General features: G+C 38.0%; 1 protein-coding gene and 1 long non-coding RNA gene across 4 annotated transcripts; one reads left to right on the forward strand and one right to left on the reverse strand.

The window, feature by feature from the left end:
• The first annotated feature begins 1,390 nt into the window (after nucleotides 1–1,390).
• LOC149383364 (uncharacterized) lies at nucleotides 1,391–3,135 on the forward strand. The gene is made up of 3 exons (XR_016301917.1): nucleotides 1,391–1,479; nucleotides 1,845–1,974; nucleotides 2,671–3,135. It is a non-coding gene; the product is annotated as an uncharacterized LOC149383364 (long non-coding RNA).
• A 1,050-nt stretch (nucleotides 3,136–4,185) lies between these two features.
• On the reverse strand, nucleotides 4,186–6,689 carry LOC149383365 (phosphopantothenoylcysteine decarboxylase HAL3a-like). Of its 3 annotated transcripts, none has more exons than XM_089627601.1 (3): nucleotides 6,388–6,689; nucleotides 5,665–6,014; nucleotides 4,186–4,906 (listed from the first exon to the last, which is right to left on the reverse strand). In XM_089627601.1, exons 2-3 carry the CDS (start codon nucleotides 6,004–6,006, stop codon nucleotides 4,601–4,603), a joined length of 648 nt encoding a protein of 215 aa, XP_089483727.1. In that variant the 5' UTR covers nucleotides 6,007–6,014; nucleotides 6,388–6,689; the 3' UTR covers nucleotides 4,186–4,600. The 3 variants fall into 3 exon arrangements, with proteins under 3 accessions (XP_089483727.1, XP_089483728.1, XP_089483726.1); XM_089627602.1 differs by having other exon boundaries at nucleotides 5,665–5,981; nucleotides 6,366–6,688; XM_089627600.1 differs by having other exon boundaries at nucleotides 4,188–4,906; nucleotides 6,366–6,687.
• Nucleotides 6,690–20,823: the final 14,134 nt, after the last annotated feature.

The raw sequence follows: 20,823 nt of genomic DNA on the forward strand, positions 1-20,823 counted from the left end.
ACATACATGCAATCAGGTTAAACATTTACCTTCCTTTGGGCCGATAAATATTCACAATAATTACATGTACAAAACCTTTTAAAATAAATAAATTTCCATAAGAGAGGCTACTTTGGTGACATGTTGCTTCAATTAATTTATTCTAAAATATATTAAGTTATATAGCCACACGGATATAGTGGATTGAGATATAGCTCACCTTTGGTTAATTTCTTGTAAATAGCCAAGTAAACTTATTAACAAATTAATAAAAGCCTTATTTAACACAACCAAACATATATTTTAGGTAGTTAATTGGCTGCCACGTATGCAAGTTGGCTATTTACAAATTATTTACCTAAACTATAGGAATTGTAAATTAGCCAACCTTTGGTAAATAATTTGTAAATAGCCAACTTGCATACGTGGCAGCCAATTAACTACCTAAAATATATGTTTGGTTGTGTTAAATAAGGCTTTTATTAATTTGTTAATAAGTTTACTTGGCTATTTACAAGAAATTAACCAAAGGTGAGCTATATCTCAATCCACTATATCCGTGTGGCTATATAACTTAATAACCCTATAAAAAATACCTGATTTTTACAATTTTTTTTTTTAAATAGGCCAGAGCCCAAACTTTGTGAAAACCTAGGGTTTTCATCAGTGACAGTCAAAGTTGGCCTCGACTCACATACATAATTCACATGAATTAAAAAAAAAGACAGAAAAAATACATCAGGCATATATGTAAATGTAAATATCCTGATGAATCCAACCCAATATAAATAGCCAAACCCAAAGTATATAGCCAACCGAATGTAAGCACGATTAAAATAAATTCGACAATAGAACCGTCAAATGTATGAGTTTCTCAAAGATTCAAACATGATTGGCTCTAACCAATTGTTAGATCCGAATATCATGGGTTAAATTAATCACCTAATTCTATGACCGAATCATGTTGAATAATTAAGAAAGTATTAAACAATAGCGGTCGTACCTGATGGATCCATAAAGGTTGGTCTTCTAGATCAACACGTATACCATATAGAGCCCTTTGTTTCTCTCTTGATTCACTCTGATGACGGGATATCAGAAAGTGACAAGTTAGTACGTGTGACCTAGGGACCAGTCGTATTTATATACAACCATTAGGTTAACCTACCGGGCTTCTTATTTCAACCGATCACAATAATAGAAGCTATAGTGGTCTACACATTAAAGACCTACAACATATTAGATACATTAAAGTCTAATATCCGTACACCAAATTAGATCATTTTTAATGAGCTATCTTTATTGACAGTTCACATTTTTAATGAGCCCGACGTTGGATTAAGGATCCAACATATTGGATTAAAAATCCAACATTTTTCTCTCATAAGCTTATTATTGATATGGGCCTTTAGTAAAATTTATTATTTCTCATATAATTTTCATGGCTCACCGGGATATGGGATACGTTGAGACGACAATTTTCGCGTTCTTTATTTATTTGTAAGTCATGGCTTAATATCTTCGTTTTTCTTCATTTGTCTTGGATATTGATTATTTATTTTTCAAGTTCTGTATTTATTCTGTTTTCATAGCTTGTATTTCTGAGTTTAGGTGTCGTAGTTTTATGCCCTTTAATTTTGAAAATATTGTTGTTGATTCTCTTATTAATTTGAAGTTTTGAACCTTGATTTTAATGCTTGGAGTTGTGTCATGGAAGGTAATATTTAGATGATATCTCCAGGAATATTGCAGAAACACGAATCTTACAAGTGGTTTCTAAAGAGGACATGTCATAGTTTTATGCCCTTAATTTTTGAAAATATTTGTGTTAATTCTCTTATAATTCATTGAACGTTGATTTTAAGGCTTGGAGTTCTGTGGGGGAAGACAATATTCAGATGGTCTCTCAAGGAGTATTGGAGACACACGAAGCTTAAAGAGAGGTTTCTAAAGAGGACGATAACAATAATAACAACATGGCAAAACGTCTCTCCGGTGAGTTCTTGATTTCGTAAGTAATTCTTCATCAATTCACTATGTCTTCTTTTGTTTCTCAAAGTCGTTGGTTTGTTAGATTGTTGATGGGTTTTTTGAGTTAAATGATCGTTTATTTTCTTACATGGGTTGTTGATTTGATTTTCTCGTCTGATTAGAGTCCGTGTTTTAACTTTTACCCCACTCAATAAAAGTCGGTGCTTTGTTTCTGGAGATCGTGACGTTTGATGGGAAAAGATATAATGACTTTGTTTTGAAAACTGGCAATGAATGACTAAAAACAATTATGATCGGCTTATTGCATGTGCAAGATAAGTTTACAGCTTCTTAGGTTCATCGGTAATTTAGGATTCTCTTATGTAATTGCTGAAATATAATTTTGGACTGTTGTCAATGGCAGCTCAATATTAAGCTAATTATTAGAGTGATTTATTTGTTTTGAGTTCTGACAGCTAACGCGTGAGGTTTTGTTAATCTTTTCTTTGTTATTCAACTGTTTTTTCTATGAATTTATCCACCATTTTCACTGATCGGGTCAAGTGTGGGCCAACAGTCAAAGCAACAGAAAATTCTTGACGGCTTACGTGAAAGGCGGTTGCGATTCTTGTAGTCAAAGTGCACCTCTGATTTCGACGGACAAGCTTTTATAAATAATGAAACCAACGATTGCTCTTTTAATTTTTAATTTTCTTTCAGGTACCATGTTCTTAGGACATGGCTAAAGGTGTAACGGAAGGATGTCTGGTTTTCGAAGAACTGTGTGGAGATGCATCGACGAGATCGATTGTGAAGAGCTTAGTTTTGAGCATATGTTTCCATGCTTTCGAGAACCACCCACACAAGGAGAGCTACAGCGTTAATAGCGACGGAGGATCGAGCATCGACCACATGGAAAAGATACACCTTCTAGTTCGCTAGCTTCGGCCAGACCTGTTCACATTATTCAACACTTGTGGGAGGTTCAGCCAAGGAAGCTGTCACGCGCCAAGTCCCTCTAAAAGGCAAACGACTCGATCATATATACTTGGATCCAAATAAAGAACTAATATATTAACATCTTTTGGTGGTTTTTTGGTTAGTGATACCGTCCTTTAAGTAAAAAGCTTTGTAACACGGCATTTTGCCTCTATTGAATATATATTCAAAGTCTACATTGCCAATTTGGTGGAGAGATTTTTGTTCTGGGTGGTGATTTTTTACTAGTATTCCTACTAATACATCTCTTATGAATTCATATTTATACTTCCTTTGAAAAATATAAGCTTCATGTCAACATAAGAGCGAGTTGTTATCTAGAGTTTTCCGCTTATTTACTTGAGAAATTGCCACATCTACTACCATTTGAATAACATTTTCCAATAATCCACTAAAAACTAATTTTGACCAAAAAATACTACTTGACTTTGTGTGAAAAACTCAAAATATCATTCACTTAAATATTACTTACATTTTGATCAAAAACCAAAACTCAATTAATATTTATCTTTATTGATTATTTTTCATTTAATTGATTTTATTTCTCTTTCTCTCTCCCTAACCGAGTTTATTTAAAATCTCACCCTCACCGATTCCTCAAAATAAAGATAAATATTAATTGTTTTGGATTTTGATCAAAATGTAAGAAATATTAAAGTGAAGGGTATTTTGGGTTTTCCAAACAAAACCAAGTAGTATTTTTGGCCATAATTATGTTTTAGTAGATTATTGTGAAATGTTATTGAAATGTTGGTAGATATAACAATTTCTCTATTTACTTGGAATTAGCAACGGAAACAACAACGAAGATTCAATCACCATTTGCATATGAGAATAATTCAAATTCAGTCACCATTTGTTAGCTTATTAATCAAGTTTATAAAAAAAAAAATATTTGAAAGCAGAAGTTGAAACTTAAATAATTTTTTTAGTTAATAATGTTAATTATTCACGTATATATATATTGAAATTACAAACCATTTTACAAAACGTCGCTGTTAGTTTAGAACAATGGTTCCACAGAACATCTGAACAAGTGGGTATCAGATCAGAATCGCCTGGTGTGCAATGCCTCAAACATAGTCACAGCATTAGGAAAAACTAATTATCGAAAAAACCAGGAAATGATAATCAATAGTAGTTAAAATCCAGAACAAATCCTATGCCGTTAGATAAAGGAACCGATAGACCCTCGTACCCACAAGAGACGCATTAAAGAGAGTTCAAAAGCCGAAAGGATGGTTTGTATTAATGAAATTGTGAATTTTCCCGTTTTTTCCAAAGTTAAACAGCTCAAATACGAAATTAGTCATTTCGAAAACATGTCACAAATATTAATTAACTTTCAATCCAAATTAACCAAACTAGGACGCAATACTTATCAACGCTTACCAACGAATAACCGGGATACACAAGGTAGCCTGGCCTTTCAAGAACAGTGGGGTACAAAGTTACTGACTAATTGATTGAATAATTCCTCCCTAATTCCCCATTCTTTCCTTTTACAGCCACAGACTAAGGAAAGTAATTAATAAAAAGCCTAGGACAATAAGAGGCTTTATTATCCAAGACCCAGGTCTAATCAGGTACACACCCACACAACGATTATGATATCAGACGCTAAACGGGATATAGTTTTACAGTCAGACTCTTACGACAGTACTTGTTGTACGTTGACGCTGCCCGGTTGATTCTTCGACTCGACGAAGAGCCTCACAGTCGAGTAGATCAGAGAGGGCTCAGCCATTGCCCCGTTGCCGTAGTCTCCGCAGGCTAATCTCTTTGTGACTGGCGGGATGAGAGAGATCCCGAGCTCGTCGATCGCCATTAGGTGGCGCTCCGTGAACGGGTTGTTCCACATGAACGTGTTCATGGCCGGGGCAACGTATAACGGCTTGCTGTAGTCCCACGCTCGCACCACACAGGTCAATAAATTGTCGCATAGTCCTCCGGCGATCTAGAGTCAAGAAATATATCAAACAATTTTTAAAAAAAGAGTAGAGAAAGTAACTCGAAGCGAATGAAGTTCTTCACTTGTGAGCCCACGAAAGAAAAAAAAAATTAAAAATAAATAAATAAATAAATAAAATTCCTATGAGCTTTCAGCTATATTGATCTATCTAGTTTTAGATAACAAACACTAACTATGTAAACAGAATGGAAATTGATTTGTACAAGGTTCTGATTTTTTAAGCAAAAATTATTCACTGTAAACTTTCAATATTCTAATCTAGTTCTACACAGAACCGTGACCGGAAAATATATTAAGGGACTCGAATTATATTTTACAAAATTTCCCTTCAGAATATACTCCGTCCTCTTAATTGAATTTTTCCATCCAGTACTAACAAAGAAACAGAACCTGAGAATTAATAAAGCTCAGTCATTTTATCCAAAAAAATAAATATATTACAGAATCTAGTTCTAGAGCCTTCTTCTTTTCCTCCCTGATTTCAGTATTCTCCATCTTCCTTCCCTAGAGAACATACTCAATCCTCTTCATGGATTTTCGAATCTACTAATAAAATGTTTTTTTTTTCCTCTTCAAAATATAACAGAGAAACATATTCTAATTCTAAGCAAATCCTATTTTCTGCCCTAACTCTTCATGGAGAAACAAGTGTCTCAACCCTCCAAGAACACACACACACATATACATATACATCATCATCATGATCAATTCGTTAGCATACTCAACAGTTGGATTTTACACACCTTGGCGAGGGTATTGGCGGACAAGGGGGCGATGACCATGATGTCGGCCCAGCGGCGGAGCTCGATGTGGAGGACGGAGTCGCCGATCTTGCTCCAGCTCGACCACTCGTCGTCGTCGGTGTAGAGCACCACATCTTTCGGGATCGAAGCCCTGTCGACGAAGTGCAGGGCCGCCCGCGTGGCCACCGCCCTCACTTCTGCCCACTCCGTGAACGAGTGGCACAAGTTGCTGAACTTTATCGACGCCACGCTCCCGCTCGCCGCCAGAAGAATCCGAGGCTTTCTCGACCCTGGGCTCCCTTGCATCGCCTCTCTCTCTGCACCGATGTTCTCTGAAGCCATTAAGTAACCTAGACACAGTAATGGTAGAGAGAGAGAGAGAGAAAAAAAAATCTCGTCTTAAAAAAAAATTCCTAGAATATCTTTAAGAAGCTGTATCTTAATCTAGTGATGTTGACGAGCCTCAATTGAAGAAAAAAAATTGAGTTTAATAAATTGGATTGGTTTTTTGTTTTACTTGATTTTACACAGGTTTGCATGAATAAAATCTAGGTTACACAAAGCGGATCAGGAACGAATTCGTGATAATTTTCGTGTTATTATTTTACGGCGTGATTTGAGAGAAGAAAAATGTAAATTGAGCAAAAATGAAAGATTATTGGTAGAGGTTCGAGGCGAGAAAGGAGTTCCTGATTTTTGACCTGTTTGACAAACGAAACGCACCGCTTCAATCAATGTTCCTTCTTACTTTGAAGCTCATTTTCCTTTCTTTCTTCGGAGACGAAAATGAAATATAAGAAAAGACCTAAGAATTTAAAAGGTCAGTATGCAGTGATGAATCGACTCGGAAGTTCGGCGAAAGAGTCAAATCTGCGGCGACTCGGATTTGGATAGTTAAGAGAGAGAGAGAGAGAGAGAGAGAGAGAGAGAGAGAGTATAACAGTGAAATCAGAGAAAATTATGCAATGACGAGATCGCGGGAAAAAATTTAGAGTTGAATTTCACTACAGAGCTAGAAATGGAATTCGGGGAAGATGAACTTAATTACGAAATTACCTCTGGGCCATCGTCGAGGCTATATGTTGGACCCCATGTGCCTTGAAATATGGGCCGAATACTAAGGCCCGTATCTTCCCGTGGCAAATTCTAGAGAAATTGCCTCAATTGTCATCATTTTTAAAAAAAAAAAAAAAAAAAAAAAAAAAAAAAAAAAAAAAAAAAAAAAAAAAAATTCAATTTCCCACCAAAACCTTAATTTGGTCAAAAATACTAGTAACCCACTTGTACAAATATAATTTTACCTTCAACATAATGTTAACAATTGACATATATTGTTGATATCTGTAAATTTTGGGTTCTCTGATTGATGTCAACAATCGACATCTATTGTTGACATCTATGTCAACAATTGACATAAATTATCGACATCAATTGTTGAGGGTAAAATTATATTTGTACAAATGGTTTAGTAGTATTTTTGGCCAACTTAACTTTTAGTGGGAAATTGAAAAAAACTTATCAAATGGTGGTAGTTTGGACAATTTCTCTAAATTCTACCATCAGGGGATTTTTTTTTAAAAGAAACAACATGACTTTATTATTACTTTAAAACGGCATAGCCGAGAATCGATACAAGGAGTTCAAAAACTGAAAACAGAAACCCGAAAAGAACGAAAAATTACAGAGCACTGGGCCAATCCCTTGCCTAATCGGCCAAAGAAAAAGACTTAAACTCAGAACAGGAAGAAAAAAGCCACAAAGCTATACAATGATTCAGAGAGTCAATCAAGTTATGGAAGTGCCAGCTCTTATCCTTGAAGATAACCTTGTTCCGAGTATTCCAAATTCCCCATAGACCTGCCAAAATCCCAGTCTTGGCGGCTTCTGCCCTTTTCAAACTAAATCCTGGGGCCTCGTATAAATTTAGTAGCGACTCTACAGAGGTAGGAATGATAGCGATACCCAGCTTCGAGAAAAACCACTGCCACAAATCAGCAGCCACCACACACCTGAGAAAGAGGTGCTCGGCATCTTCGGACGCACTACGGCAAAGAGGACAGAAACTCGGCGACAGGGACTGGTGAGGATTCAATCTTTGGATACAATCCGCTGTGTTAACCCTCTTGATAGCCACCAACCATGCAAAAAACTGTACCTTTATTTGGGGCAGCAGCTTTCCACACAGCGTCGAAGTAAGGAACAGGGGGCCGGGATGCAGCGGGTGAGAGGTCCTCAGCCACTGATTTTACAGAAAAAAACGTCTTCGTCACCCAGCCATATACGTCTATCTTTGAGGCCTTCCCAAATCTTGAAACCTTCCAAAAGACCTGTCAAACCAGCCGCTTCGCAGGATTCTCTATTCGTCAAAAATCTAGGGAAACCGAAATTCCAATCCACCTGACTAGGAGAAGATAGAGAGGGAGACGCGAACCCGTTTATGGGGGCGTTCTGAGAGGGGCAAAGTCTCGCCAAAAGTGGGAACCTGTTGGAATCGATCTAGGGTTTAAGAAAATAATTAACGCTTCGGTAAGCGGCAGAATTTTAAAAATTTTATTTTACAAGTAAAAACAGTTTTTACTAACCTAGACAAAGAGCAAGTACACGTAATTAAAAACTATTATGAGCTAAGAAGATTACTAACCTTTCTTGAAGCTTGATCTTTGAGAAGCTCTTAGAAAGTTGCAACGCTCGTCTCCCCTCGCAGCACGTCCCTCTTTCTTTCCTCGGCACCTCGAGCAACCACGAAAGTTTCTATCACTAAATCACTCGAGAGAAAAGGAATTAGTGAGTGGGCACTTTTAAACACTACGACTTAAGAACGAGTCTTGAAGTCGCAGAGCTAAACTCTAGGTCAAATGAGGACCTAGGTGTCAAAACAAAATCGAAAATAAACTAGAGAGAGAGAGAGGAGTTCGGCCAAAGTTCTAGAGAGAGAGTCTCTCAAATCTCTTAAACTTGGATGAATCAATTGTGAAGAAAAGGGGCTCCTATTTATAGGAGAGGTCTCACCTTCTATAAGGTAGTTTCTTCTTCTATAGAATATCACATATTCATGAGCCAATTACCTCTTTTCCCACTTGAGATGCTCGGCCAAGGATGCCTTCTAGAAGGCTTGGATTTGTTTTCATTTTTGTTCCTTGCCTTGCCTTGTCTCTCTATTGGCCGATTACCCTAAAGCATCCTCATGCAAATTTGTTTCCTCTTTTTCTTTTGGCAAGTATCTTGATACATTTATGCACAAAATATTCTCTCTATCTCTTGGGTAGTAGGCGCCCAACATGTCCTCTAGAAGGAGCTTCTAGAAGCTTCTTTATTTGTTCATGAGAACATGAAAAAGGCCCATTAAGAATTTTCAATAAAATTCTTATGAAATGAAATTAATCCACATGGCCCAATAAGACTAGTATTGGCCGAGTGATGCATGTCATCAAATGACCTTGTCAAAAAAAAATTTATTGACATCATTTCATCATATGTCTCAAAAGACAAAAATACCATTTTGACAATTTTCGTTCTTGTTTTGACTTAGCTTCCAGTTTAACTATTCCTACTCGATGTGATTCGTGACAGTGACCTCATGGACCCAAATGAACAAAGCTTGAGCTAAACACTCGGACTCAAAAGTTCACAAACTTTTTCCAAGTTTAGCTTAATGCCAACTGACTCCACTAAAGAGTTGACACTGAAAATATCTCGGTTCAAATGAATTTATTTTCTACTCAAGAATTCAACCTAATTATGATGAGCGGATCCACTGAATATTATCTATGTTTACCCTTCATGAATGTCATCAGCTAGTCGGGATTTACTAAATTACCATTTTACCCTTCTAGCTGTTATTTCCTCAACTCCTTTGTCGCTTGTGAATAAGTTAGAAACAATGTATTGACGAGGAGCTAACAAGTCACATTGTTTCATCCAAAAGAGTCAGGACTCAATTTGGACACTGGCCAGTTCATTTATTCACACTCCAAGGAACAAAGCATGAGGTGACATACATTGCATTTCAGCAATCTTGTACATGAATTCCATATCTATGAGAACTTCACAAAGTTACTCATGACATTCTCACAACTTAGTACTTCACCAATAGGCCCTGTTCGGAATAACATAGTGAGTCCGAACTCTGACTTTCTCAAATGAGAATACGTAAGCTGTGAAATGGCATGTCTCATTTCAGGATTAAGGTAAGCATGATGCAATTCATACATAGTGACTTCGAGACATAAGAGGTTAAATGGTTTGTTCTTATCTTGTCTCTAGAAGTGCACTGGTCAATTCAGTACCTTCGGAAGATACCTAGAAGAACTATAGAGTCTCCAACTCTCAATGCCTCATAACCAGACATCATAGATTCTTCTAACAATCGTACTGAGGTCAATAGTCCTTTGACCCTAAGATTGCGAATATATCGTTTTAAGCAAACTACGAAGAGTTTGTTCATGCAAATCTACATTTGTCTCTTCGTAAGTTGTTAAGTTTGTTTATGGACTAAGAGACTAAGGTTTTATCATAAAGCTTCAAACAAAGAAAGAATGAACGTTTCAACTTTATTATTAAATGAATAGGAAATTACAAGCACGAGTCTTCATGAGACTTTATTGCATCAAATGTACAAAATAAAGACTACAACTCTTCTTGTGGGCACCATTGACAACATAACCGATCTTTCAGGCGTGTATCTCCGCACCAAACATCTTCCCAGAAACGCACGATAGACCCGTCAAAGACCTTCCAAGAACATCGGTTGTAAAACAAATCGCGGACGGTCGAGACCAAGCGCCAAGGACTGCGAAAGGGACGATCCTTAGGACCCCCCGGTTCCCATCCGTTAGGAGAAACACCGTAAACTGCAGAAATAACCTTGTGCCACAGCGCGTCTTCTTCAACCGGGAATCGCCACAGCCACTTTGCAAGAAGAGCGTTGTTCTTAACCGCGAGATTGATGAATCCTAGCCCCCCTTTGTTTTCGGGAGACAGCAAATATCCCAACTCACCGCAGCGCGGCACCGTCCGTCGTTGCAACCTTCCCATAAAAACCGCTTCATAACCTTTTCAATATCGGCAACAACCCACTCCGGCATCTTGAAAATAGACATGAAATAAGAAGGCAACGCAGAGAGAACAGAAAGAATGAGCGTCATCTTTCCCCCCTTTGAGAGAAATCCACGCTTCCAGCCATCGAGCCTCTTCGCCACCTTAGACACCACCGGATCCCAGAAAGCTTTTCTTCTAGGACTACCATCAGGGGATTTTAAATTCTAGGAGTAAAATAGAGGGAAATAGACTTAACTAGTAGCAGTTTTAATACTTCGGACAAAAATAGTTAGCAACTATGTTTTTTGACACTTTTACTAGTAACCGTAGACTTATATATCTACAATTGTTGTTAATTGTAGACTTGTAAATCTACAGTTTATGACAACTGTATACTTTGATGTCTACAGTTACTAGTAAAAGTGTCCAAAAACATAATTGCTACTATTTTGGTCCAAATTATCAAAATTGCTACTAGTTAATGCCATTTTCCCTAAAATAGAAGGTGTTTTCATATTACTTTTTTGGGAAATTGCTTACTCTAAGAATAATTTGAGGCCTTTTCCGAAAATCTATAAAATATATATATATATATATATATATATATATATATATATGTATGTATTTACCATTCTATGAGTTGTACTTTTTGAATGGCAGTTGCTATTACATTATTATCTCTAAGTAACTAATTCCCTCTATTTTGTAATTTATTTTCTCCAAATCATCTATAACCACCCCTACGCTAACCCACGTTCCTTCAATTGCCTTCTCATTTCCCGAAACTCCCTTCATTTCCCTTCCATGGCTACCTCTCGCGTGTTCCTTCATTCGCGAGTCACATAAACCCCGAGAACCACCAGAAATCGACCTGAAAACACCTGAAATCTGTTGGCATTGGTGCACACAAGAAGAGTAGTAGTCATTACTTATATTCATTTGATGTAATAAAGTCTCACGAAGAATCTTGCTTGTAACTGCTGAATAATTAATAAAAGTTGAAACTTTCATTCATTCTTCCTTGTCTGTTTGAAGCTTTATGATAAACTACAATCTTTAGTCTTTAAACAAACCTAACAACAAATGAAGAGTCAAATATAGATTTGCGTGAACAAATTCTTCATGGTTTGCTTAAAACAGTATATTCACAATCTAAGGATCAAAGGGCTATTGATCTTAGTATGATTGTTAGGAGAATCTATGATGTCTGGTTACGGGACATTGAGAGTTGGAGACTCTATAGTTCTTCTAGGTACCTTCTGATGGTACTGAATTGACCAGTGCACTTCTAGAGACAAGAATAAGAACAAACCATTTAACCTCTTATGTCTCAAAGTCACTACGTATGAATTGCATCGTGCTTACCCCAATACTGAAATGAGACATGTCATTTCCTAGCTTACGTATTCTCATTTGAGAAAGTCAGAGTTCTAGATTCACTATGTGATATAGAGAAGACTTATTGGTGAAGTACTAAGTTATGAAGATGTCATGAACAACTTTGTGAAGATCTCATAGATATGGAATTCATGTACAAGATTGCTGAAATGCAATGTATATCACCTCATGCTTTGTTCCTTGGAATGTGAATAAATGAACTGGCCAGTGTCCAAATTGAGTCCTGACTCTTTTGGATGAAACAATGTGACTTGTTAGCTCCTCGTCAATACATTGTTTCTAACTTATTCACAAGCGACAAAGGAGTTGAGGAAATAACAACTAGAAGGGTAAAATGGTAATTATGTAAATCCCATCTAGTTGATGATATTCATGAAGGGTAAACATAGATAATATTCAATGGATCCACTCATCACAATTAACAAGAATTTTTGAGTAGAAAATATATTCATTTGAACCGAGAGATTTCAGTGTCAACTCTTTAGTGGAGTTAGTTGACATTAAGCTAGAACTTGGAAAATGTTTGTGAACTTTTGAGTCCAAGTATGCTAGCTCAAGCTTTATTCATTTGGATCCATGAGGTCACTACCACAAATCATTAGAGTAGGATTAGTTAAACAAGAAAGTTAAGTCAAAACAAGTTCAAATGTTGAACTAGACAAGTTTTACGAAAATTGTCTAAAGGGTAATTAGTAATTTTTCTATTAGGACATAAGATGGTATGAATGTCAATAAATAAGTTTTTTGACATTGTCATATGATGACAATGAAATAGTCCACACAACCACAATGAAGGTATTTGGGCCTTGAGGATTGAATTTCATTTCATGGAATTTTATGTGAAAATTCTACATGGGCTTTTCTTATATTGTCATGAACAAATAAAGAAACATCTAGAAGCATGTTCTAGAAGCTAAATTTTCATGCATACCATAGAGAGAAAGAGGAAATTATTTTGTGCATTGATGTATGAAGATATTTGCCAAAAGAAAAAATATGAAACAAATTTGCTCCATGAAGCAATAGACTTTGGCGGCCAACATAGAGAGAAGAGTAAACTATTTACCACCTTTTGATAGGAATGAGAAATAATGATTATGCTCATGAATATTTGATATTCAATAGAAAATAGGAAACTACCTCTTCAAGGCAATTCTTCCTCCTATAACTACCCCACCTCATTCACAATGTTGAACACACAACACTATAACAAATACTGTCTTTCGGTGCGGATGAATTTGGGTGCGACTTTTTGCACCTAAAAGTCGCACCCAAAACTACTTTCGGGTGCGATTTTTCGCACCCAAAAGTCACTGAAGTCGCACAAAAAAATTTCGCTGATTTTTTAAATTTGGGTGCGAAAAATCGCACCCAAAAGTCTAGACATACCTTTGGGTGCGACAAAGTCGCACCCAAAAGTTCACCATACCTTTGGGTGCGACAAAGTCGCACCCAAAAGTCCAACTTCTTTTGAGCGGTCTTTTTATCAATTTTTTCATTTTTGAGCGGTCCCTTTTTCATTTTTCCTCATTCCCTCTTCTTCTTTCCTTCTCTTTTTCTTCTCATTCTCCATAGCCGCGCGCCTCACCTGCAAGAACAAAGAGGAAAAAAAATATTTCAACAACAACAAACTTGTTAGAACCGGGAGCGAACACGACTTAGGTCTAATGGTAAGCGATTTCTTGGAGAACGGAAGCGCCGAGGCTGAATCGTGGTGTAGCAGCGACAGCGAGTCTGGTATCTCCGATCTCGCTCACCTCGCCGAGAAAATTCCGGCTAGTCTTTCTCATTCAATCTCTCTTTCTTTCGATTTCGCCCTAATTTTGGAGTCTGGTTTGTCTGGTTTGTTTGTTTCCTCTTCAATCTCCATGCCTTTGTTTCCTCTTCAACTACACTGGAAGTTTCTCTACGGGATCTTCGAGGCCGTGAGCGACGGACAGTTTAAAATCAAGCCGAGAGCTTGGACTGGGAATGAGCGTGAAATTACCCTGTATCCTGCACAAGTATAATATGATTTTTTCCTCACTGTTTTTGTTGTTATCTTTTTAACTAATAATTTTTCTAAATGTCTGAGATTTTTTATTTTTAAATCAAGGTGAAGATTGGAATCAAGGAGCAAATAATTAAAGACAACTACTACGAGGAAATACAGGCGGTGATGAAGCCCGGGCTCTGCAACGCCAGCTGCGCGACGAGGAGCAGCGACGGAGGCCGGAACCATCCCGGTACGAGTCGCCATTTTTTTTTAATTTTTGGTTACGTTTTTAGGTGCGACTTTAGGTGCGGAAATTCGCACCTAAATGTCGCACCCGAAAGTCTGGACTTTTAGGTGCGAATTTTCGCACCCACAACTTTTAGGTGCGGACTTTCGGTTGCGGAAAAGTCGCACCTAAAGGTATCATTGGGTGCGAAAATTGACTTTCAGGTGCGAAAAAAGTCGCACCTGTTGCTATTTTTTGTACTAGTGCAAGTTTTAGAGATTGAGAGCTTCTCTCTCTCTCTCTCTCTCTCTCTCTCTCTCTCTCTCTCCTTGTTCTTTTGTTTTGGTACCTAGGTCCTCATTAGACCTACTGTTTTGTTTTAGCTCTTTGGCTCCAAGACAAGTTCTTGAGTCATAGTGTTTAAAAGTGCCCACGCACTAAATCCTAACCATACTCGAAAGCCTCTAGTGGTAGAAATGTTCGTGGTTACTCAGGTTCAAGAAGACTCGTGGGAGACAAGCTTAGTGGAGAGATGAGCGATTCAACCTTTCCAAAGGCTTCTCAACGCTCAAGCTTCTAACGAGGTTGGTACCGAGTGAAAACTCAAAGTTGTTTTAATATTTTAAATTATACGCTAATGCACTTTGTCTAAGTAGTAAAACGTTTTACGGGTTTTTTAAAGTATTTTTTATATTCCGCCGCTTGCTAGAAGCGATAATCTTTTCTGAAATCCTAGATCTTTTCCAACAAAATCAAGCCGAGAAACACCAGAAATCAACGCGGACCACCATAAAATTATTGGGTAAGAAAGAATCGATCCATTTGCATGTATTAATTTTAGTAAGAAGCCGATCCATTTACATGTACATTATCGCGATTTGCTAACCCCAAAAGTGTAATGGTCACAGATCACGTGTGTTTAGAGATTCATTTCAACGTTAGCAACCCACAACGGAGAGACCCTAAAAATCCAGAATCATCGCCATATGCCGACGTTCAAGTCCACAACAGAGTTCTAAGATTCAGTCTTCTCCCAACAAGACTGAGACGTCGAAGAAAGAAAAAAATTCAAAAGTTCTTCCGAGCAAGCGCAAGGGACCGACCTTGAAGAATTCCAGTGAAAAGCGTTCTAAACCAACCACTGTTGATGAAGATAGCTCGGATGGGGAAGACGAAACTATAACGCCTGAATTAGTAAGCTTTTTGTTTCTCTCTAGTTTATGATGTTTGTTTGTGATGATTATGTTATGTATTGTTAGTATTTGATGTTTGTTTGTGATGATTCGGTGGTATGCTGTTAGTATTTGATGTTTATTTGTGATGATTCTGTTCAGCTTATACGAGCATTTGAGTTTGAGTTTTACACGATTAGTTAGTCATGAGTCACTCAACAGTTATAGGTTTACAGGTATAAATTCATCTTGAATCACTAACTAGTGATATGTGTTGGATTTAGTTCTAGAGTCACTACATGTATAATTTTTTTTTTGGACCCTAATTGTTTTAGATGATTTTGTTTAGGTTATAGGAGCTTTTGAATTTTACATGAGTAGTTAGCATGAGTCATTCAACAGTTATATGATTGCAGATATAAGTTCATCTTGAATCACTAATCAGTGATATGTATGTTGGATTAAGTTCTAGACTCACTACATGTATAATTGTTAGTTTTAGATGATTTTGTTCAGGTTATTGGAGCATTTGAGTTTTACATGAGTAGTTAGTCATGAGTCACTCAATAGGTATAGGATTGCAGGTATAAGTTCATCTTGAATCACTAATCAGTGATATGTATATTGGATTTAGTTATAGAGTCAATACATCTATAAAAGTTACTACTGTGTAACTAATTGGGCATTAGTTAGGTCGTAGTTCGTCTTGAATCACTAATCACTGATATGGTTGATGGTTTTAGTTCCTATTGAGTAGTTAGATCTATGATAGTTACCATTGTGTGGAACATTGGGCGTAATGGAGTATGTAGTAGTTACTAAAGTGTCACTGATGGGCATTCGATCTGAAGTAGTTACTAAGTTGTAAACATGGAATTAATTGGGTACTTGTAACTTGTGTACTAATACGTATAACTTGTGTGCTAGTAGTGTTGTATGTATTGCTATTTGATGTTTAGGGTTGGAGGAGATACTTTCCAGAGGAAGCAACGTTATCGGTAAACTTTAACTTTGATGTGATCCCACGTGCAAAGGAACAAAGGCGCTTCATCGAGCCTATTCCTAATTCAAGAGTACAAGACTTCAACAAAGAGTTTCATGGTTTGAACAAAGCTGAATGGAAGAAATATAAAGCTAGAGCCAAAAGCGACGAAAGAAGAAAACCCAACCACGGGGCCAAGGGCGGCACAAATAAAGGAGAGCTTATTCACGACATTTTAAGCAGTTTGAGCTATTTATTTGTTATTTTCGTAGTTAAAAATAAAAGATGAAGTTAGAGTCTTTTTTAAAGTGTTTTTGGGCTTTAGTTATGCTTATGAAGCCCATATGTGTTAGGTATTAAGTTAGGCTTTTAATTTTAATGCTATCAGGCCTAAATAATGTTTTATAGGCCCATTTAAACTAGGGCAACAATGTACTCCGAATTTGCTTTGTATTTCCTATTTAAAGGAGGTTTCAAGCTGAATGAAATGCATCCAGATTTTGATAAAAAAAATATGAGAGTCTTCTCTTGAGTTCTTATGAACTTTTATCGAACTTATCAAGACTAGTCTTGTGGCGTTCAAACCCGACTCATCAGACGGTCTTTCGCAACCGTTCGTGGCGTCATTCATTCCACCCTCGTTCCTCATTCGTAGAACGATCCGCCGCTGTGCTATTTAGGATATTGGGTCTCGGAGCAAGTCGATCGAGGTTCATATCAAACTTCCATGAAAACTTGGAGACCTTTAAAGAAATTATAAAAATGAGCAGCGCTGAAATGAAGCTTTTCAGAGCAAGCTGTTTTGGGCATTTCCTCGATATGGAATCTATAAAAAGGCCATCGAATGACAAATTGCTGGTCGGGATATGTGGATTGCGTAGTGAGTTTACAAGGCAACATTTTGGAGAAATTACAAGGCTGAAGATTGACAATTTGTACAACAAGAAGGATTACGAGTACCGAAACATTGTCGACAAAGGCTTGTACATGGATACCTTTTTGAATGGCGCAATTACTACCTGTGGCATAATAGAGTCTGCTTTCTTCTTCTCCACTTCATCTACAACATCCTCATCCTGTGCCAGCTAACAGTAGCCATGGAGACAAGTTCGTACATAAAAAATGGTCGATGACCCAGACGTATTCAACAACTACCCATGGGAAAATGTTGTATGGGACCAGTTCATGGAGACTGTGAAGACATTCGTGTCCAGAGCAAGTGGTAAAATCCTGTCAAAGTCGCAAAATGTGCATTTAGAAGCGTTTTTCTTGCCCCTGCAGGTATAGGCGTATGAGTCCATTCCCAAATTGCATTCAATGGGTTTATGCACTCTCATGAACCAGAATACGAGGCCATTGATGTTGCGATGGTCATCGACGATCAATAGTTTCAGAGACTATCATCCAAGCCTTACGTCTGTAGAAGGTAGGTTATTAAAATAATCACTTTGTTATTGTGAATACATAATTTTGGGTTTATCTGACAATTTTCCTATTTCTCAGGTCGAATTCACAATCATAGGTAGTGATGTGGTTGAGGCGCCCTCTGTGAAGGCCATGCCAACCCCGGCGCGTCCTTCAAAGAAGCATGGAGTTAAGGAGTCTGGAAGCTCATCCTCAAACTATGAGGTAGAGAAGTAAATGTTTTGGAACTCGTGTGAATAGTTAAAAGCCGGTAACTATATCTAATTAATTAGTGACATTGTTATAACTAGAGAAGCTTATAAGTTATTAAAGTGTATAATTAACTATATCAAATTATTTAAATTCGCGTAATTAATTGAATGTGTATTGTTACACAACTGTAACTTAATAAAGCGATGTAACTAATATCCTTATTTAGTTACCCTAACTGAACAAATGAAGTTATTGTAACTAATTCAATCAACATAGTTACAAAAATGTGATTTCATCAAGTTGATTTGTCACACGCTAAAAATAAATATGAATACTAATTTGCAGGAGAGAATTAAGAGGATAGAGAAGGACTAGACTTTAGGTTTGACCTTCACGGCATGAAGTCCGATATGAAACGTCATGGAAACACTTAAATTACTCACAGCCAACAAGGATTCAGAAAACAAGGAAGAGGAAAAAGTAAAAGGAAGATTGTGAAAATGAAGAGGCAGAGAGAAGAATAGCAGGAGAGGCACAAGAAAAACTTAAAAAAGAAGAAAAAGAAGCGGTTGAGGAACTAGAAAAAAAAAACCCGCTGAAGAAAAAAAGAAAAAAGTAGAAAAAGAAGCAGAAGAGGAACTAGATAAAAAGAAAAAAAAAAGAAAAAGAAGTAGAAGATTGGCATAAAAAAGATGATCATGATGATAGTGATGATACAGAAGCAGAAGGGAAAGAAAAATGAGAGAATAAAGAAGATAAATGCAAAGAAGACGATAACAACTGGAAGAAAGGGAGGGGCAGTATTGCTCGAACTCAACCAGCTCTTTTGAAAGTCCAGATCTACTGTGTAACCTGCTTGTTAGATGATGTTAAGAACAACAAGACGAACAACAAGCAACAGGTAATGAAAGCAAGTAAAGAACACCCAGAAATGGTAACCCAGTTCGGCCTCAAATGCTTATTCTCGGGGGATATCAATCCAAGTGAAAAGAACAACTTCACTAGACAATACGCTGAGTACATGTCGAAATACAATGGATGGTCACCTTCCACTATTCTTAACTCCAAGCTATTTCTATGGTGTTGTTAACTTAAGCTCCCCCTAGGTTTGAGCTCCCCTCACTTTTCACTCGTACACTCTCCTAGTGTTTCACTTCATTACAATAACAAAATGCCACAGCAACGAGTCTAAAACTCACTAGGTAAGACTTTGCCGGACGAGAGTCAAAAACCTAGAAAACCAAACACACACACACACACACACACACACACACACACACACACACACACACACACACACACACTCTTCAAAAGTTGGTTTCGGCGGTAAAGCGTTATACCCTCTCCTAGGGTATGACATTCTCTTTTATAAGAACTTGGCGTGAGGAAGACTGGTTTGAGGCGGCTTCTGAATATCAGCTACATGGTGCTTCTGGAACAACTTGTAGCTGAATGTGATTTTGCTCAGATCCGAGCTGCATGCCTTCAGTTCCTCAGGGGTAAGAATGTTTGGGTGCTGTGAAGAATGATCCCAGTAATCATAGCCGGATATTCTATGGGAAGCTTGATGGCGTCGGAGCCTGCATGCTTGATGGTTTGGGAGTAGAAGAACTTCCAAAATCCAATGTCTTGTCGGTCCCTATCATGTATAAAAATTGAGGAAGAGCAAGAGAGACACTTGTGGAGGAGCAGAGGGAAGCCAGTTTTTTACTCCGATCTTTCTGCAAGACGGAGTACTTGGAGCTAAGCAGAGAGTCTCGGTATAAGCCAGTCTCAGGCCAACCCTTCACATCTTTTCCACCTGACAGTTCCTTCACAAGCTCAAACCTGGAGCAACTGTCCCCAGGAACTCGTGGATCACCTTGGGAGAGAACTCGATGCACTTGGTCCTCACCAAAACCTTCTTGAAGTTTGGGGGAGGTCGCGTTATCGACCTGGTCTGGCAGGTTCACTATGAACTCCCGCACCAATTGAGCGTGATATGAACCCACTGCAGTAACAAAAGAGAAGAGGCCTACTTTCTTGAGAAGGTTGACAATATCAGTGCAGCCTAGTGCTGCATCCGATAGCACATGCTCTGGGGCAATGCTGCGGAGGATGACGTACTTCCATCTCCTTATGTTCTTCAGGGTGTGGAAGGAGAGACCTATGATGGGAACGTTTGGCACTTCTTGCCGAGGGACCTTTTTCTTATTCTTCTTCACGAGGATCCTCTCTTCTTCAGCCTTTTCTTCAAAGACGTTAGTGACATGGTCTGCCACATCTTCTTCTTCTTCTTCTTGAACTTCTTCAACATGCTTAACCTCAGGAACCCTTTTACGCTTCTTTGCCTTTGCCACATTTTTCACCGTCTTCTTCTTCGGCTTCTCATTCTTCATCAGAGACGGAGCCAGAATAGACTCTTCGCCACGTTGATGAACGATCCTAGTGCCCATGAACCTATCAAAGTCCTCTTGAGGGATCCAATTCTTCGGGCCCCCCTCAATCTCCTCAGATGAGTACCCATTCCCTTTTAGTTTTCTGGTCATTTCAGCAAGAGTCGGGTTATCGACCTCTGCTTCGGTCTGGGACGGGTTGGGGTTGTCAGAGGGGGTGTTTCTGACACCACCCTTTTCAAGCTTTTCGAGGTGGAGCATGGCATCGGCAGCAGAAGATACATTCTCTCTCTCAGGCAGACTCGACCCAGACAGACCGGCCTGTTGCATGCTGCTAGACGGAACCCTAGAAGGAGAAACAGGGCGAGAGAATATAG

The sequence above is a fragment of the Urtica dioica genome, chromosome 10 (assembly GCF_054948205.1).
Source record: "Urtica dioica subsp. dioica isolate 48M chromosome 10, U.dioica_male_clone48M_v1_H2, whole genome shotgun sequence".
NCBI lineage: Eukaryota > Viridiplantae > Streptophyta > Magnoliopsida > Rosales > Urticaceae > Urtica > Urtica dioica.

Excerpts from the sequence above, each read along its gene's own strand:
- LOC149383365 (XM_089627601.1), bottom strand. The coding sequence starts at position 6,006 with ATGGCTTCAGAGAACATCGGTGCAGAGAGAGAGGCGATGCAAGGGAGC. Across the intron at positions 4,907-5,664 it reads CCGCCAATACCCTCGCCAAG|ATCGCCGGAGGACTATGCGA; the intron begins GTGTGTAAAATC and ends TCTTGACTCTAG.